At 40.4% G+C, this 16356-nt stretch overlaps 1 protein-coding gene across 6 annotated transcripts in view; it reads right to left on the minus strand.

Moving 5' to 3' along the window:
* Positions 1-16356, minus strand: part of RFX3 (regulatory factor X3) — a 252819-nt gene that overhangs the window by 90266 nt on the left and 146197 nt on the right. For 5 of the 6 annotated variants that reach the window (XM_077817624.1, XM_077817628.1, XM_077817625.1 and 2 more), the window contains one exon: positions 257-354. The exons of the other annotated variant lie outside the window; for it this stretch is intronic. In XM_077817624.1, the coding sequence (XP_077673750.1) occupies positions 257-354 (98 nt within the window). The remainder of the gene's footprint in view (positions 1-256; positions 355-16356) is intronic. 6 annotated transcript variants of the gene reach the window in all.

The raw sequence follows: 16356 nt of genomic DNA on the forward strand, positions 1-16356 counted from the left end.
CCAACTAAAACAGTTGCAGAAATATACCTGTATTAATTTCAAGGCAAAAGTTCTATCTGAAAATATTTAAACTATGTGAATTCATCTCCTATTTTCTCCCTAGAATTATTTCAAATGACACTACAAGGAACAAGCTTTTAACCACTGACAATTTCTCTCATCCACTTACAAAACTGAAGCCAGTAAGGTGTCATTAGAGATGTGTATTTAACCACACATCCTGCCAGGTATGGAAATTCCAATTAATAAAACTTACATAGCTCCATTTGTGTAGACCGTGTCACTTCCCTCCACATACTGCACCTGTGCTGGGTAGACATGCTGTACCTGCTGCACGGTCTGCACCTGCTGTACCTGTAAAAACAAACAAAAACAAAAAACCACCAGGCACTTTATGGGACATGGTATTTTGCAAAAAGTATGTCCAGTGCTAAAGTGGTTCTAATGGTTACTAAGCAATATGAAATAGTTGGGGCACATGAATGTTCTAACAGTTATTAAACAATACAGAATGCGACAGCTGTGGGATAAGACTGCAATTACCACATTACAGTACTGACATCTCAGAGCCATACTCTTGGGAGTGCATGTACTCTCAGTGACAAAGTCAGAACCACCTGGAAAACACTCAACTACATATTTACTCCTTCACAACAGAAGCCTCCTGGAACTCACTCCAGTTCCTTTCTATTTAAATCATAATCTACCCTAAAAAGAACTGGGGAAGGTGGATGAGAAGTGTGGATCGATGCTGTTCATCTATTCTAAGAATTACATTTTCTAGGTAAGTAAGTTTCCTTTGGCCTTGTCTACCCTGGATTTTTGCTCCAGTGCAGCTATACCGACGTAGCTGAGCTGGTATAAATGTGATGCACATAGTATAGATGTGATGCACTGGTGTAAAAACTGGGCTTGCATTAGTGTGATATACCGGAGTTTCTAATTGGGGTAAGCTGCATCACTTTTTAAGTGAATGCTGTGAAACTGGTGTAACTATATCAAAACCCTCAGTATAGATAAAGCCTTTCTCTGAGTATTGAAAGCAGAGTTTCCCCACTTAAACCCACCTTTGCACTCTGCTGCCCCAGGTATCACCTACTTCAGTAGGCACAGAACACAATTCCACCCTATTTCTGGAAGCCAAGTCAAAAAAGTAATGTTGCATAAATTTATGAATTGAACTTCAGTTAGCAACCTTCCCTATCTCAGTGACAGAAATATTTCTTAGACATGCTGTTGTCAGGCAGCCTTGGACCTGGTAGAATATGCCTTAAGGCCTCCCAGCACTCCAATACCCCTCTAGCATGGTTCTCATTTCATTCTGTGGCTCATCAGGAAGGACTCTTTGAGAACTTCTCAATTAGAACATCTCTATCATCCTGACTACCTCTGCAAAATTCTGACTATAACAGATTTTTTTCTGCTCTCTCTTTTCTGGTACTGACTCATTCATTTAGAAAAGAGATTTTGTGACAGATTTAAAGAAACTCTTCCCTATATTGACTATAAAGCTTAGATTCTGAGAACAATCCCACACTTTAATACTGCTGCTAAAGTTCGATAGAAAAATGGAGGTTTTTGAAATGATCCTTTTTGAAGGTTAGATTAATTAGTGTTTACCACCAGAAGTTTTGTGAAATATTTCCATTGTGAACCATTTATACAAAGACAATCCTGCTCTTGCACAGCCTGCTCTTTTGGAAAGAGTACCTGACCTGTTATTTTTCAAAAAATCTTAATCAAGTGGTAAAGATGATTTCTTAACAGTACGACAGGATACGGCTGCATACGTTTCCTCTCCAACCAATCTCTGGCCTTATAAAAGGGAGACTCAGTAAAGAAGTGAAATCCCGAGACCACTATTTAATCCAGAAGCTCTTCTTATTACTTGACTTCAAAGCAGATTTATTGCATGAAAAGAGGTCATATAAATTATTGCATCACACAAAAATCTTTGTTCAACAGTAATCAAACCTAGTGATGTTTTCATCCTCCTTGAATTCCTCTGCCCTCTATCTTATCCTAAATTGTAAGCCCAAATCATAATTGCTCTACAAGCGCTGGTGGAATCTGATCCAAAGCCCACTGAAGTCTATGAGAGTAATTTCAACAAGTTTCGGGTCAGTCCTGAAAGCACACTTTTCCACCTTCAAATGTGTGTTTTGTTGTGTTTCACACGATAAGTGACAGAAGATTATAATAATAATTTTCAAGAATAAAGTCTGTTTTTAAGGATTTTTTTTTCTCCTGTGTGTATCATATAAACAAGTTCTGCAATCTGAGATTTAAGAAGAGAAACACAAGTTCCATAGTTTCATCCATATTTTAAATAAAAAAAATTATAGCAGGATAAATAGTCAGGACTTTTTTAAAAAAATTATACATTCTTGAACTCCTACAGCTTGTTTATTAATTCAATATGCTGATGCATAAAAATCCTTGCAGCAGTACAAATAAAAAGCAACTGATAATGCTCCATCCACTCTGCCACCTTGCCAGAGACCATGCTTCAGAGTAAAGGTGGGAGGATGTATGTTGACTTATTTAAAACAAAAACAATGAAACCCTGTTAGGAGTTAAAAATGTTGTAACTAGAAGGTTCCATGGCAGTTGGAAATGACAGTTGAGTGACATCCTGAGTCTGAAAATCAGTTTTTCAGAGTTATAAGCTCACAATGAAGCCTTCAGAAAATAAAAGGTTATTTGCTAGGTCAATATTAGAGACTTGATGCTACTGTAGAAAAACAAACACACACGGTCAATATTAGAGACTTGATGCTACTACAGAAACACATACACACCCCCCCTGGTAGAACTTCATATATTCTGTATAATTCTTTGAAAAGAAAATTTAAAAGATCAGGTAACTCCCAAACAGCTTTTGTTTTTGAAGTTTAAGAAAAACTTCCTTCAAAACTGAATTTAGAGCCGGGTCCAATATATTTTTAGGGAAAAACCACGACTCCCTATAACCCAGATACTAAAATGGTCTCTTTATGGTGACGAGTGAGAAATAATATAGCTAAAAAGCCCTTGTGATGGCCTTTGTTTAGGAAAATTTTGTCTTGAAGAAAACCACTTTAAAGAAGTGTTAACAATAAAACTTGTTAAATAACTAAGCTAAATCCTATTTTAAATTATATTTATAAGGAAAAAGAAAAGGAGTACTTGTGGCACCTTAGAGACTAACCAATTTATTTCAGCATAAGCTTTCGTGAGCTACAGCTCACTTGAAAGCTTATGCTCAAATAAATTGGTTAGTCGCTAAGGTGCCACAAGTACTCCTTTTCTTTTTGTGAATACAGACTAACACGGCTGTTACTCTGAAACCTATTTATAAGGAAGTATCTGACTTTTTAAATTAGAAAAAGTTCATTCACTACCAAAGCCAAATCTGTGTTAAACCTCTTGAGAAAGGGCACATCTTCTTAAGGTTCATTTTCACTGCACGCTTCTTTCAGCTGTGTGTAGAATGCATACCTATCTAGACCCCTTGTGTGGGTATAAACAGCAGTGTAGCCAGGGAGACACCTATTAGATGGGTGGAGTAAAGACACTCCTGAAGGGTGCGAGTATATATGCAAGTACCTATCCTATATACTCACTACTTGCCCAAGCCTGTCTACACAGCTGTATTTTGCAGTGTAGTGTCCTGCTGCCTCCCTGCTGCTGGAACCTTGCCCCTCTACAGGAAAAGACTCTCCCAACAGGGAAAGGCTCTGGCAGCTCGCTACTGTTGGAGTCTTCCCCCTCTAAGGAACCTCCCCTCCTCCCCGCTGTCAGAGGCTTTCCTCACCATAGTGAAAGGCTCCGGCAGTAGGGAGCTACTGAAGCTTTTCCCCTCTGCCAGAGCCTTTCACCAACACATGATGTAGTTACAGAGTGGGCACAGTAGGATTTTCATTGTGGCCTGTAGCTACATATATCCTACACACAGCCACCAGTGAGGTGTAGTGCAGACATAGCCTTAGACTGAGTAGGGCACATCTCTCTATTTAGGGATGGGAGGTCAAGGAGAACAGATATCTCCTCAAAGATATAGGGGCCCAATACATTTAGGAGAATTTGGCCTGAGGAAAAACTCATCACCATTTTCAGTGTAAGACTGTAGCACTAGGGAAATTTTTTTTCTGTCCCGTCTTCTGTTTTATATGTCATTTTTGCCTGACAACTTTTATTTAAATGTTTAACAAAAAATTTACAGTGTGGTCTGTTTGCTTGTGAAGTAGAACAGTGATTGGGAGGCTCAGAGAGAGAGTCCACCAGAGGCTCTTTAAATCTCAAACTGTCCCTGCCTGTGTGACAGTGTAAGAGCAACCAGCTATTAAGGTGAAATTACACAAGATACTGAAACATTTATGACATTCTGATGGTGTTCAAGCTCTAAAACTGGTATTATTAGGGATGGGAGAAGCATAGTCAGGGGAACTTTTGGAACTGTCTTGCCAGAAGACAGGAAATAAACTGACTGGCACAGGAAGCAAATGGGGTTAATAAGGACCTACTAGTAGATTTCTTTGACTCTTCTTGTTTGGTTGTTTCCAGCCTGGAGTAACTGGAAGAGGAGAAGGAGTAAGCAATCAGCATGTCCCCAATAGAATGAGAGGCAGAATGAATGCTTATTTTGATGTAGCTTTTTAGTGATTATTTTTATTATTTGCAGAAGAAAACAATACCAAAACAAATTACATGCTTGAGTAAAATATGCTGCCCGAGAGGAACAAATGGAGCACTAATTTATACAGTATGTGGATGCAAATGTTTGTCAACAAAAATAAAGCGAATAAAAATATTCAATTTAAAAACAGAAACCATCTTGAACCACAAAAGTGAAATGTTGCACAACAGGGAACTTTAAATTTCAAATTAAATGTATTTTATTAAAACCACTATGAAGGAAACATTAGAAAAATTAATAGGGTAAAATAAACGGGGTGACTGCGCAACAAAATGGCAGATGAAATTCCAGGCTGATAAATGCAAAATAATGCACATTGGGAAACACAATCCATATGAAATGATGGGGTCTAAATTAGCTGTTACCACTCAAGAAAGAGATCTTGCAGTCACTGAGTCTGAAAACATCCACTCAATGTGCAGTGGCAGTCAAAAAAGCTAACAATGTTGGGAATCATTAAGAAAGGGATAGATAATAAGACAGAAAATATATTGCCTCTATATAAATCCATGGTACGCCCACATCTTGAATACGGCATGCAGATGTGGTCGTCCCATCTCAAAAAAGATACATTGGAATTGGGAAAGGTTCAGAAAAGGGCAACAAAATTATTAGGGGTATGGAACGGCTGCCGGATGAGGAGAAATTAATAAAACTGGGACTTTTCAGCTTGGAAAAGAGACGACTAAGGGGAGGATATGATTGGGATCCATAAAATCATGACTGGTGTGGAGAAAGTAAATAAGGAAGTGTTATTTACTCCTTCTCCTAACTCAAGAACTAGGGGTCACCTAATGAAATTAATAGGCAGCAGGTTTAAAACAAACAAAAGGAAGTATTTTTTCCACACAACGTGGAACTCTTTGACAGAGGAAGTTGTGAAGACCAACTATAACAGGTTTCAAAAAAGAACTAGATAAGTTCATGGAGGATAGATTCATCAGTGACTATTAGCCAGGAAGGGCAGGGACAGTGCCCCTAGCCTCTGTTTGCCAGAAGCTGGGAATGGGCAACAGGGGATGGATCACTTGATGATTACCTGTTCTGTTCATTCCCTCTGGGGCACCTGGCATTGGCCACTGTCGGAAGACAAGATACTGGGCTATATGCATCTTTGGTCTGACTTGGTATGGCTGCTTTTATGTTCTTATTTATAAACAGGTTAAAAAATATCAACTGCCATGCCTATAAATAATGCTGGATATACATTTTTTCCCCTTCTCAGATTTCAGAATCATTCTTAGTATCTTCATTAGTCAGGATTGGTAGGCATCACAGAAACAGCACACACTGCAATCAATATTCTTTGTCCATATCAGTTCATGATTACATTTTGCACGTGCTAAACATGGTTTTAAGCTAGGTTCCAATTTTGATTAATAGAAGTGTGCATCTCTGTCTTAATGATACATCCTCACAATCCTTTTTGCATGCTATGGCTGTGCTCTGAGATGAATATGAAGATTTGTTCAAATTTTGGTGGATGGATGTTTCTCTCTGGACAGATTACATGATCTATTTTAACTCAGCTCCTCTAATTGCTTGTGCAGTATGAGGCACTAAGCATAAACTAAGTGGGGGCTAGTGCTAATCCCTTCTATATTTGCTCCCTTATGCTTAACAGTGCAAAATAAAATAAGGGAGGGATATGAGTGGAAAATGGACATGTTTGAGGAAACATGGACTTAAGCAAATTCCTTAGCATACTTCTGTAGCACTTAGCTGCATCCTCTCCTTTTTAGCCTTATTTCTGCTATTAGGCAAGAATAATTTGGCAGCCCACTGCAGCACACATTGTTGCCGGATTGAGTCCAATGTGCTCCCTGTTCTATTCATCATTTTTATCTTGAACTTATATATACACAAAACTTCACATCTCTACTGTGCAGGAACAAGTTCTTTCTCTCTCTCTAAACAGACATTTAGTGACTTTTATTCCATGTGTGATCAACTGCATAATTCAATTTTGTGAATCTTTTCAAAGGAGAACCAAATAAATTATTTAATTTTTTTTTTAAATTTATTTAAATTATTATTAACCTTCATTTGTAGTGTTTATGTTTACTAGTTCTAAAGGCATCTCTCTGGATCCCTCATTACTATTGAGAGGTGTCCTTCAAAGACCACCTTATACTTTATTTTATCCTTCTCTATAGTACTACTGTTGTTCAAATAAAAAGTCTCCATTATATATTGGAAAACAGAAACTAAAAGTTAAAATTTATTGGAGTCTTAACACTAGGAAAGGGTTATATACAAACAGGAAAAAAATAGAAAAAGAAGATAGAATCCAGACTTGAAAAAAAAAACCCATAAATTACTAAGAAAACTCAACATTTACAGGTATGTTAATAAACAAAAACACTAAGTTGTGTATAAGTTAAGGCTGTCCTATATTCAGAGAAACTACCAAACTCAGAGAACTGGTAGATAAGATCCCATGGGAAGCACATTTAAGGGAAAAAAGTTCAGAAGAGTTGACAACTTTTTAGAGAGACATTATTAAGGGCACAAGAGCAAACTATATCAATGCAGAGAAAAGATAGGAAGAATGGTAAGAGACCACCCTGGCTTGCCCAGGTGATTTTCAATGACCTGAAACTCAAAATACAGTCATACAAAAAGAGGAAACTAGGTCAAATTAAGAAGGATGAATATAAATGAACAACACAAGCATGTAGGGGCAAAATTAGAAAGGCCAAGGCACATGTCATTAAGCTAGCTAGGGACATGAAGGGTAACAAGAAAACATTTTAAAAATACTGTAGAAGCAAAAGGAAGTCCAAAGACAGAGTAGGGCCACTACTCAATGAGGAGGGAAAGAAAATAGCAGAAAACAGAAACAGTTCCCCATGACATTGTCATAAGCAAACTAGGGTCATGTGGTCTAGATGAAATTACTATAAGATGGGTGCACAATTGGTTAAAAGACAGTACTCAAAGAATAGTTATCAATGGTTTGTTGTCAAATTGGGAGGGCATATCTAGTCGGACCACAAAGGGATCAGTCCTGGGTCCAGTACTATTCAATATTTTCATTAATAACTGAAATAATGGAGTAGAGAGTATGCTAAAAAATCTGCAGATGACACCAAACTGGGAGGGCTGCAAGCACTTTGGAGGATAGGTTTAAAATTCAAAATGAGCTTGACAAATTAGAGAATTGGTCTGAATTGAACAAAATGGAATTCAATAAAGAAAAATGAAAAGTACTTCACTTAGGAAGGAAAAATCAAATACACAACTACAAAATGGGAAAAGAACTGTCTAGGTGGTAGTACTGCTGAAAAGGATCTGGCTGTTGAAGTGGATGACAAATGGAATATGCATCGTCAATGTGATGCAATTGCAAAAAAGGGTAATAAGATTCTGAGGTGTATTAACAGTATTGTATGTAAGACACAGGAAGTAATTGCCCCACTTTACTCAGCATTGGTGAGGCCCCTGCTAGAGTACTATGTCTAATTCTGGGCACCACAATTTAGGAAAGATGTGGACAAATTGGAAAGAGTCCAGAGGAGAGCAACAAAAATGATAAAAGGTTTAGAAAGCCTGACCTATGTGGAAAGGTTAAAAAAAACTTTAAGGGCATGTTTAATCTTGAGAAAAGAAGATTGATGTGGGACCTGATAACAACCTTCAACTATGTTAAGTGTTGTTATAAAGAGGACAGCGATCAGTTGTTCTCCATGTCCACTGAAGGTAGGACAAGAAGTAATGGGCTTAATCTGCAGCAAGGGAGATTTAGGTTAGATATTAGGAAAATCTAACGATAAAGGTAGTTAAACTCTATAATAGGCTTTCAAGGGAGATTGTGGAGTCCCCATCATGGGATGTTTTAGAAACAATTTGGACAAACACCGGTCAGGGATGGTCTAGCTTTACTTGGTCCTCCCACAGTGCAGGGAGCTGGACTTGATGACTTCTCAAGGTCCCTTCCATCCCTACATCTCTTTGATTCTATGAAAAGGCAGCCATGACCAAAGTGTTAAATGCTTTTTTTGTTTCAGCTTTCACCAAAAAGGTTAGATGACTAACATAGTGAACATCAGTATAAATGGGGTAGGCTCTGAGGCTAAAATAGGTAAAGAACAAGTTGAGAATTACTTAGACAAATTAAATGTCTTCAAGTCAGCAAGGCCTGATGAAATACATCCTAGAATACTTAAGGAACTGGCTGAAAAGAGGTCTGAGTGATTAGCAATTATCTCAGAAAACTGGAGGATGGGAGAGACCGCAGAGGACTGGAAAAGGGAAAATATAGTACCTCTCTACAAAAAGGGGAATAAGAACAACCCAGGGAATTATAGACCAGTCAGCTGAACGTTGATACCCAGAAAGATAATGGAGCAAATAAAAAAACTGATTTGTAAGAAAGATAAGGTGATAAGTAATAATCAACACGGATTTGTCAAGAACAAATCATGTCAAACAAACCTAATATCCTTCTTTGACAGGGTAAGAAGTCTTGTGAATAGGGGAGAAGCAATAGCTGTGATATATCTGAATGTTAGAAAGGCTTTTGACACAGTCAAAAATTGTTGTAAACTCCTCAAATGCAGTTAAAGACCTAGATAGGGCCGACTCGTATCCAAATTTCACAATAAACTGTTTCACTTGTAAATATTAAAAACACAGGATTTTTATATTATTACATATCTCTTGGTACATGTGCTGGAATATACTGACCCTTTAAGAGTAGATGGGGCCAGAAGACCCCATTTCCAGGAAGCTGAAAGAAAGACCCAGGAAATAGCCTTGAAGAGAAGAAGCAGTCCTGGGGAATTAGTAGATTGATTGGGTGACAGAGGACAGGACACCGAACCTTCAGGAGACTAGGACCAGGAGCACTGTACTGTAGGGTGCGGAAAGGCTCTCTTCTCTTCCAGCCAATTTAGAAAAGCTCTCGAGAGGAGGGAAGCATATATATAGCCTTCTCACCAGAAGAAGGGAGAAGATAGTAGAAGGAAGCTAGAGCCTGAAGGCTGAGCTCCAGAAAGAAATAGCTTGCAGTGGTAAGCCTATGAAGAACAGATACTGGAAAGAGAAGAGCTCTGTGTGGGTGGCAGAAGAGACAGAAATAACTGTGAACTCTTGGGTTGCATTGCTGAACTTTATTTCTGAGACATTAAGTACTATGTGGAACTGTTTGTGGTCATTAAACCAGCCACAAGTGGAGAATAGTTCTATGCACAAGAAGGGCTGTGTAAAGCTCATAAAGGGCCCAGGAGTGAGAAAGCTGAGGGAGGGCACCGCAGGGGGAGCTCTGGCCATGAGGTAGCACTCAGTAAGTGGAAGCCCTATTACACTATGATTTCAAATTAGGAATAGCTCTCCCAATTGAGTAATCTCAGTTCTTACCCACAACAAATAGTCACTTTGATCGTTACAAGGGATAAATTCCTGATTATTAATGAAAGTAGCTAAGGGAAAGGGCCTCACCAACAGCAGTTTAGAAAATTTGTTCAAAGCTGTTAAGGTAATCTGGATGAATAGGTGATTTTTTTTATTATTATTATTTCTGGTGACCTAAATTTCATCTTAAACCAACTATTACTATGAATAGCTATGAACATCTGGGGTTCCAGTCTTGTTCAAGTTTTACCTAGTGTTTGGATGGTCTATCGTTAACCCAGTTGATCACATCTTTTAATTGTGATGCATGGTAATAAGCCAATTTTGGGAAAGCTAGTCCACCGCACTTTGTAGGCTTATGCAGAACTTTAGAACTCACACTTTGCTTTTATGTATTATATGAATTTTAGCAGCCGTCCGGCCATGTTTTTAACGTCATGATTAAGACCCAGTTGTAGAATCTTATCACTGATAAAGATGTGCAACTCAGAAAAAGTGCAGACGAACTTTTAGAGCCCAGGCTGAACTTGCAGGGCTGGCAGTTAGGAGAAAAAATTGTGTTAAAATGGCAAAAATTTAATATGAAGTTATTGAGAGACAAACATGGGACTCCCACAATGCCATTTTTACAGGTTACTTTTCAGAGAAGAACTGCTCTTCAAGTGCTTTTTGTAGTGAATTGAAATGTTATCTGATTTCAACAACTTTAAATCTTTTTGGAAAATATATTCACAATAACTTTAGTGCAATGAACTTTGTCTTCTTGTCCATCACTAGCCCACTGTTGACACTATATAAAATAACAACAACAAAGAATTATCAGAAAACAGACCAGTGATTTGGGATTTCTTTTATCACTTATTTTCTATATTAACATTTTAGATAAGGCACATTTATCTAGAATGAAAAGAAATAGCTAAATAATAATGGAATTTCACATTTTAAATTACAATTTTTTAAACCTTTGCTTATTCTTGTTTTTCCTTTGCAAAGTAGAAGGTGCTAAATTGGATTGCTAAGAATTCTAGTGGGAATGTCTGAGAAATACATTAGAAAAGGTCTTGTGCATAAATATCTTACTGGAAGACACATTTTATATTTCAGAGTTTAAATATGCTGTCCTACTAAAAAGAACTGTTACAATAGCTGTGCTGTTTCAGTAAAACTTGAACATTCTCGATGGCACTTGTCTCTAATGAGGTAACTTTTGAAGACTGGGTCCAATCAATTCCATGATTTCCGGGAATATTGTAGGCATCAGTGGGAAGAACCCTATTGATTTTGGTGACAGCTGAAAAGGAACAATGGAAAAGTCTAATATGCATACTTAGTGCTGCAGGCAGAGACGCATTCTGACATCAGAGATAACTCAGCCAAGTTATCACTCCCTCCCCCTCAAGTTTATTTGTATACTTAAGTCAAAACTGTTTTAGTTCATCTAAACAGTGCCAATTTGGTGCACTGGCAAGGGGAGAGATAGAAGTAGGCTTAAGGTTTAAGGTTAGGATTATTGGAGGAAGTGAATGATGACAGCACTATGCTGTAAAACTGGTAAAGGTATAGCAATAGAGACTGCATTCCCGCCTCTTCTGCCAGCTCAGCCACGAGCACCAAAATGGGTGACTTTCTAGTATCTATGAAAGCTCAAAATTTAGAATCTACTGTCAATTACCCCTTCAGTTAGGGCAGAGTGCTACCCCAGCTGAAATATGTGAGAATTTAACCTATGTTTAAGGGGACTGTTGCCCCCTTACTAACAGTCAGTGGTGGTGTTTTGGTTGGCTAGCTCCCAGTACTAAAAAGGGGAAGGGTCGATGGGAAATCAGGACCCTGAGACTGATAGTCCCCAGAAACAGTGGGGAGAGGCCAAAGCTCCAGGTCAGCCTGAATGACAGGGTGGGCAGGCTAATCAGGGAGTCAGGAGGCCAGGGAGGTCCCGTCCTCCATGTGAGCTGGAATTGCCTGGGTCAGACAGCTAAGGAGAAAGCAAGGGCCCAAGCTGAGCTGGGGAGCAGAGCTATGCCAGATCCAGAGAGAGCAGACCCTGTCCTGGGAGCAAAGCTACAGCCCCAAAGCCAGAGGCACAGCCCAGAGAGAGCAGACTCGCCCTGGGAAGAAAGCTGCAGCAACCAGAGCCAGAGGGGCCAGAAAAGCAGCCCACGAAGCAGGTCAGTGCTGGGAGCAGAGTCACAGAAGCAGCCTGCAGAGCAGACCTGTCCTGGGAGCAGAGCTGTAGCAACCAGAGGCAGAAGGGCCAAAGAAGCAGCCCAGGGAGCTGGAGGCAGAGCAGCAGCAGTGCTGAGACAGAGTGGTGGAGCTGGGGCTGGAGCAGTCCGGAGCTGGGTGTGGTGAGCAGCTGGAGAGAGCGAGGGGGACCCTGGGCAGCGGGCCCAGCACAGGGAGACGCCTCAGCCAAGAGGCTCTGCAGGCCAGGCTTGGAATTTAACCCCGACAGGGCGGGGGCAACACTGGGAAGAAGGGTCCTACCACTTAGAGCCTGAGAGTGTGAGGCCACCACCAGAGCAAGTGTCCAACCCACAGCATCCCTGCAGCACAGCCAGGGCCTGAGAAGAAGGCCTGGGACTTACAAGGAACAGACTGTGAACTGCCCTGACATTCCAGAGACACTGTTTGTGATGTTCCCTGCCACAGAGCGGGTTGATGTGTTTCCTTTAACCTTTCTCATTTTCCCTTATTCTTTTTAAAATTAATTGTTGATTAAATAACTTGCATTTGCTTTAACTTGTATGTAATGGTCAGTGGGTCAGAGAAGTGCCCAGTACAGAGAGAGTACCCCGGAGTGGGGACACCCTAGCCCCTGTCCTAGGTGACCACAGCAGGGTTGGGGGTCAAGCCCCCCAGGAATCCTGGGCCCAGCCTTGTTGGGGTTAAGAGGACTCTGCCAGACAGGAGAGTGGAAGGGGAGTCCTCAAGGGCAGGGAGGCCACTGGGTAAAGGAAGTGGAGCGAGGACTCAGATCCTTTTGCTAGCCCACTTCACCGGGGTAATGCAGAAGCCAGGAAAGTTCCCCACAAGAGCGGGACTATTCCCCCGCTTACATATGCTTCAGAAACCATCCACTAATACTTTGGAGCCATCCAATTTTGACTGTGTCTTTGATATTCCTTTAAGAAGGATGATAGAGAACTTGCTGGCTGAACAATACCCCTTGTATCAGGATAGCATGGGATATTTTCAGGGGTGAAAGTAGGCCGGTACGGTGTACTGGTAAGAAGTGACTGCCGGTACCGGCCCGTACATTAAATTAAAGTGCTTTAAGGACCCTCCATGACAGCACTTTAATGTCGCTGCCTCTTTTGCCCCCGCCCCGTTGGCGGCCCTGCTGGTAGGCACCCTACCAGCAGGGCCGTTGACGGGGGGGGGGGAGGGGAAAGGAGCAGTGATATTAAAGCGCTGCTGTAGCCATTCTTCCCCCAATTCCCTGTCAACCTCCCAGTCCTGACTTTTTTGAGAGATGGGGGGCATAAGTGTCTTGGGACAATTCTACCCCACAGCAGACTTAAAAAAAAAAAAAAAAGATAGGTAGAAGTGTTCTGGCTTCTTAGCCTGGCTTTCCAGGAACAGATGTTTATTTTCTCATAGATGAAAAGGGTGGTGGGGTGGAAGGAAAGCTGACAGGAAAGACATTGCTGTTTCCTATCCTGCCTCATTAATGCAGGGTATAGTAGGTGCCTTCCAACCCCCATCTACTATGCTGAATCCTGGGCAGACTTCCCCCTCCTCCATAATGCATTCAGTTTGGCTGCCTACACCACCTCTCCTGGCTGCCATGAGGGTATCCTATATTTCTACTGGTGACAATGGGAGTTTTGTCTGACTCAGGAGCCCTGAATAGGACATTTAAAAGAGTCATGTTTATTTTGGCTCCGTGCAAAGAAAGGATATATAATATCTGAGAAAATGACAGATACTAATTTGCTATCTGCTCAATATAAAGGACAGTTTAACACAAATACAGCTCCAGGAAAAGGGCTGTCAGTTTCACCTTTTTATTTAACTATCTCCCTCTCCTTCAGAGAAATAGTATTTCTTCAGCAAAATGTATTCTACGTTTTTCCAAGGACAGCTATCACTACACTATAGAAACAAACACTGAGTAACACAAGCATGAGCTGTCATTTAAGAATGATGTAAATACTAAAGAAATGTAGGAAGAGAATAGTTTGCTAGACAAATGAAATACTGTAATCAGTTTTAATTTAAAAAACCCTAATCTAAAACAGTATCATTCACTATAAAAGAACAATTATTTATATCACCATAAATGTAAATATACAGAAGTTTGTTTACTCAAACATAGCACACATGCAACGTATTATTTTATTTTCTAATAAAATTCAAAGATGCATTAGTTTTATTAGAAAATAGCAATTCTCTTTAAAAATCACCGTATCATATACATACTTAATGAAGCAAATACAGATTCACTGATGTATCTTTAGCCTAATTGCCACAAAGTGAATATTCTGATTAATTTGTATATATCCAGGATTTCTGAAAATTGTTTCCATTTATCAACACAGAAAAAAAATCCTTGTATATTTGAATTTATATTTGAAATAAAACTATGTGCAGCAAACTCTCAGTAAAGAGCATCTAGGATAACTCCATGGGGTACATCATCTCCCTGTGTCTGTGCATAGAGGGATATCTGTGTTCATGGATATGCCCATGACAGCCCACACTGTTAACCTCCATCTTTTCCCTCCTGTAGCCAGTACTGCCAACGCCAGACCTTCAAAATTAATAAGACCACCCTGTGAGCTGATGTGCTGGTGCAACAGCACCCCGTTTGGTCAGATGGAGTGTTCCACTGAGTTTGCTTGATCTGGCAGGGTGGTCAGTCAGCTCCTCTTGCTTGAGTCTCTATGACATTCCCATTCTGGGCTATGAAGGGTGCTAGTTTCAGTCCCACTGGGGTGTGTGGATTTTCCTCTTATACTTGGCAAAGTCAGCTGGTCCTGGTAGTCAGAGGATCTGGAAACACCTTCAGTTTTTAAGTCTCTGAGTGGCCTGTAGGGGAACTCAAATTTCTGTAGGCTTCTCCAGCCTGTAGATCTGATTATGCCTTCTCTCGGTAATGTCTCTGGTCAGCTACTCAGCAGCTTGCTGGCATGAGTTTCCTTCTCCAGCCTGCTTGCTCCTTTGGCAGCCACCCTGCCCCTCTGCTTCTCAGCTCTTTTATTCTCCCAGCTGTTGTGAGGCTGCCAATCAGTACTGGCCGGTAGTTCCTCCCCTTAACCATTTGTTTGCCAGGCCAACATGGGGCCTATATACCCCATGACACACACACCTCCAAAAATCACAAGAATAGCTTAAAATCATGAGATATTTAAAATTACATTTCTTTTTGCCTGTCTTCTAATTATTTTCATCTTTAGGAAGAAGATGCCAGCTCCCAAAGTGCTCTCGCTCTCTCTCACACACAGGCCTCTTGATTCACTGTTCAGAGAGGACTCCACTTACCCTCTCAATTCATAGTATGCGGGAAGTGGCTGTTCTATCCCTCCTATCTATACTGGATATGCAGCTGCCCCACTTAGACTCTTTGTCCATGATTCTTCACAGTCTCCTGTCCACATTTACGTTCACATTTTGACTCCTCCTCCTCTGCTCACATATCCACATCATTTCTAAATTGTGCCACTTCTTTCTCAACAGCTCCAGAATCTGTTCTTTTCTGTTTCCCAACACTGCAAAATCTCTTATTCGCGTTGTCTTTACATCCTGTCTGAATTACTGCAACTTCCCAGGCTCTGGCCTCCCGAACACACACATTGCCTCCCTTCAGTCTACACAAAATGCTGCCACTAAACGCAACTTCCTTGCCAATCAAGTGAATCATGTAACTCCCCTTTTTTAATTCCTCCATTGGCTTCCCATATGATAGCATATCAAATTTAAACTTCCTGCTGTCACCTTCAAAACTCGACATAACTCTATCTCTCATTGGTTATACTCCCTTGTCAAGGTTTGTATTGCCTATGTCCTGGGGGCTCTGTCGCAGCTCCCACCTATGTCTGGTTATTTGTCACATTTCACACAAGCTCCTCTGTACCTTCTTTCACACAACCCCTATGTTTGGTATGACCTCCCTGGGTTAATTTGCAAAGCCCTGTTTGTATGTCCGATGGATTGAAATATGAAAATACACATTCTGGAGATCAAGAGCAGTGTACCAGTCTTTCAGGTGTGGGGTCGGGATGATTATTGCTAAATTCCATTCTGAACTTGCCCCTTTTGATGTAAATGGTCAGTGCCCTGAGATTGAGGATAGGCTAAAGTCCTCCCTTTTAGTTGGG

Source organism: Eretmochelys imbricata, chromosome 5 (genome assembly GCF_965152235.1).
Source record: "Eretmochelys imbricata isolate rEreImb1 chromosome 5, rEreImb1.hap1, whole genome shotgun sequence".
Lineage (NCBI taxonomy): Eukaryota > Metazoa > Chordata > Testudines > Cheloniidae > Eretmochelys > Eretmochelys imbricata.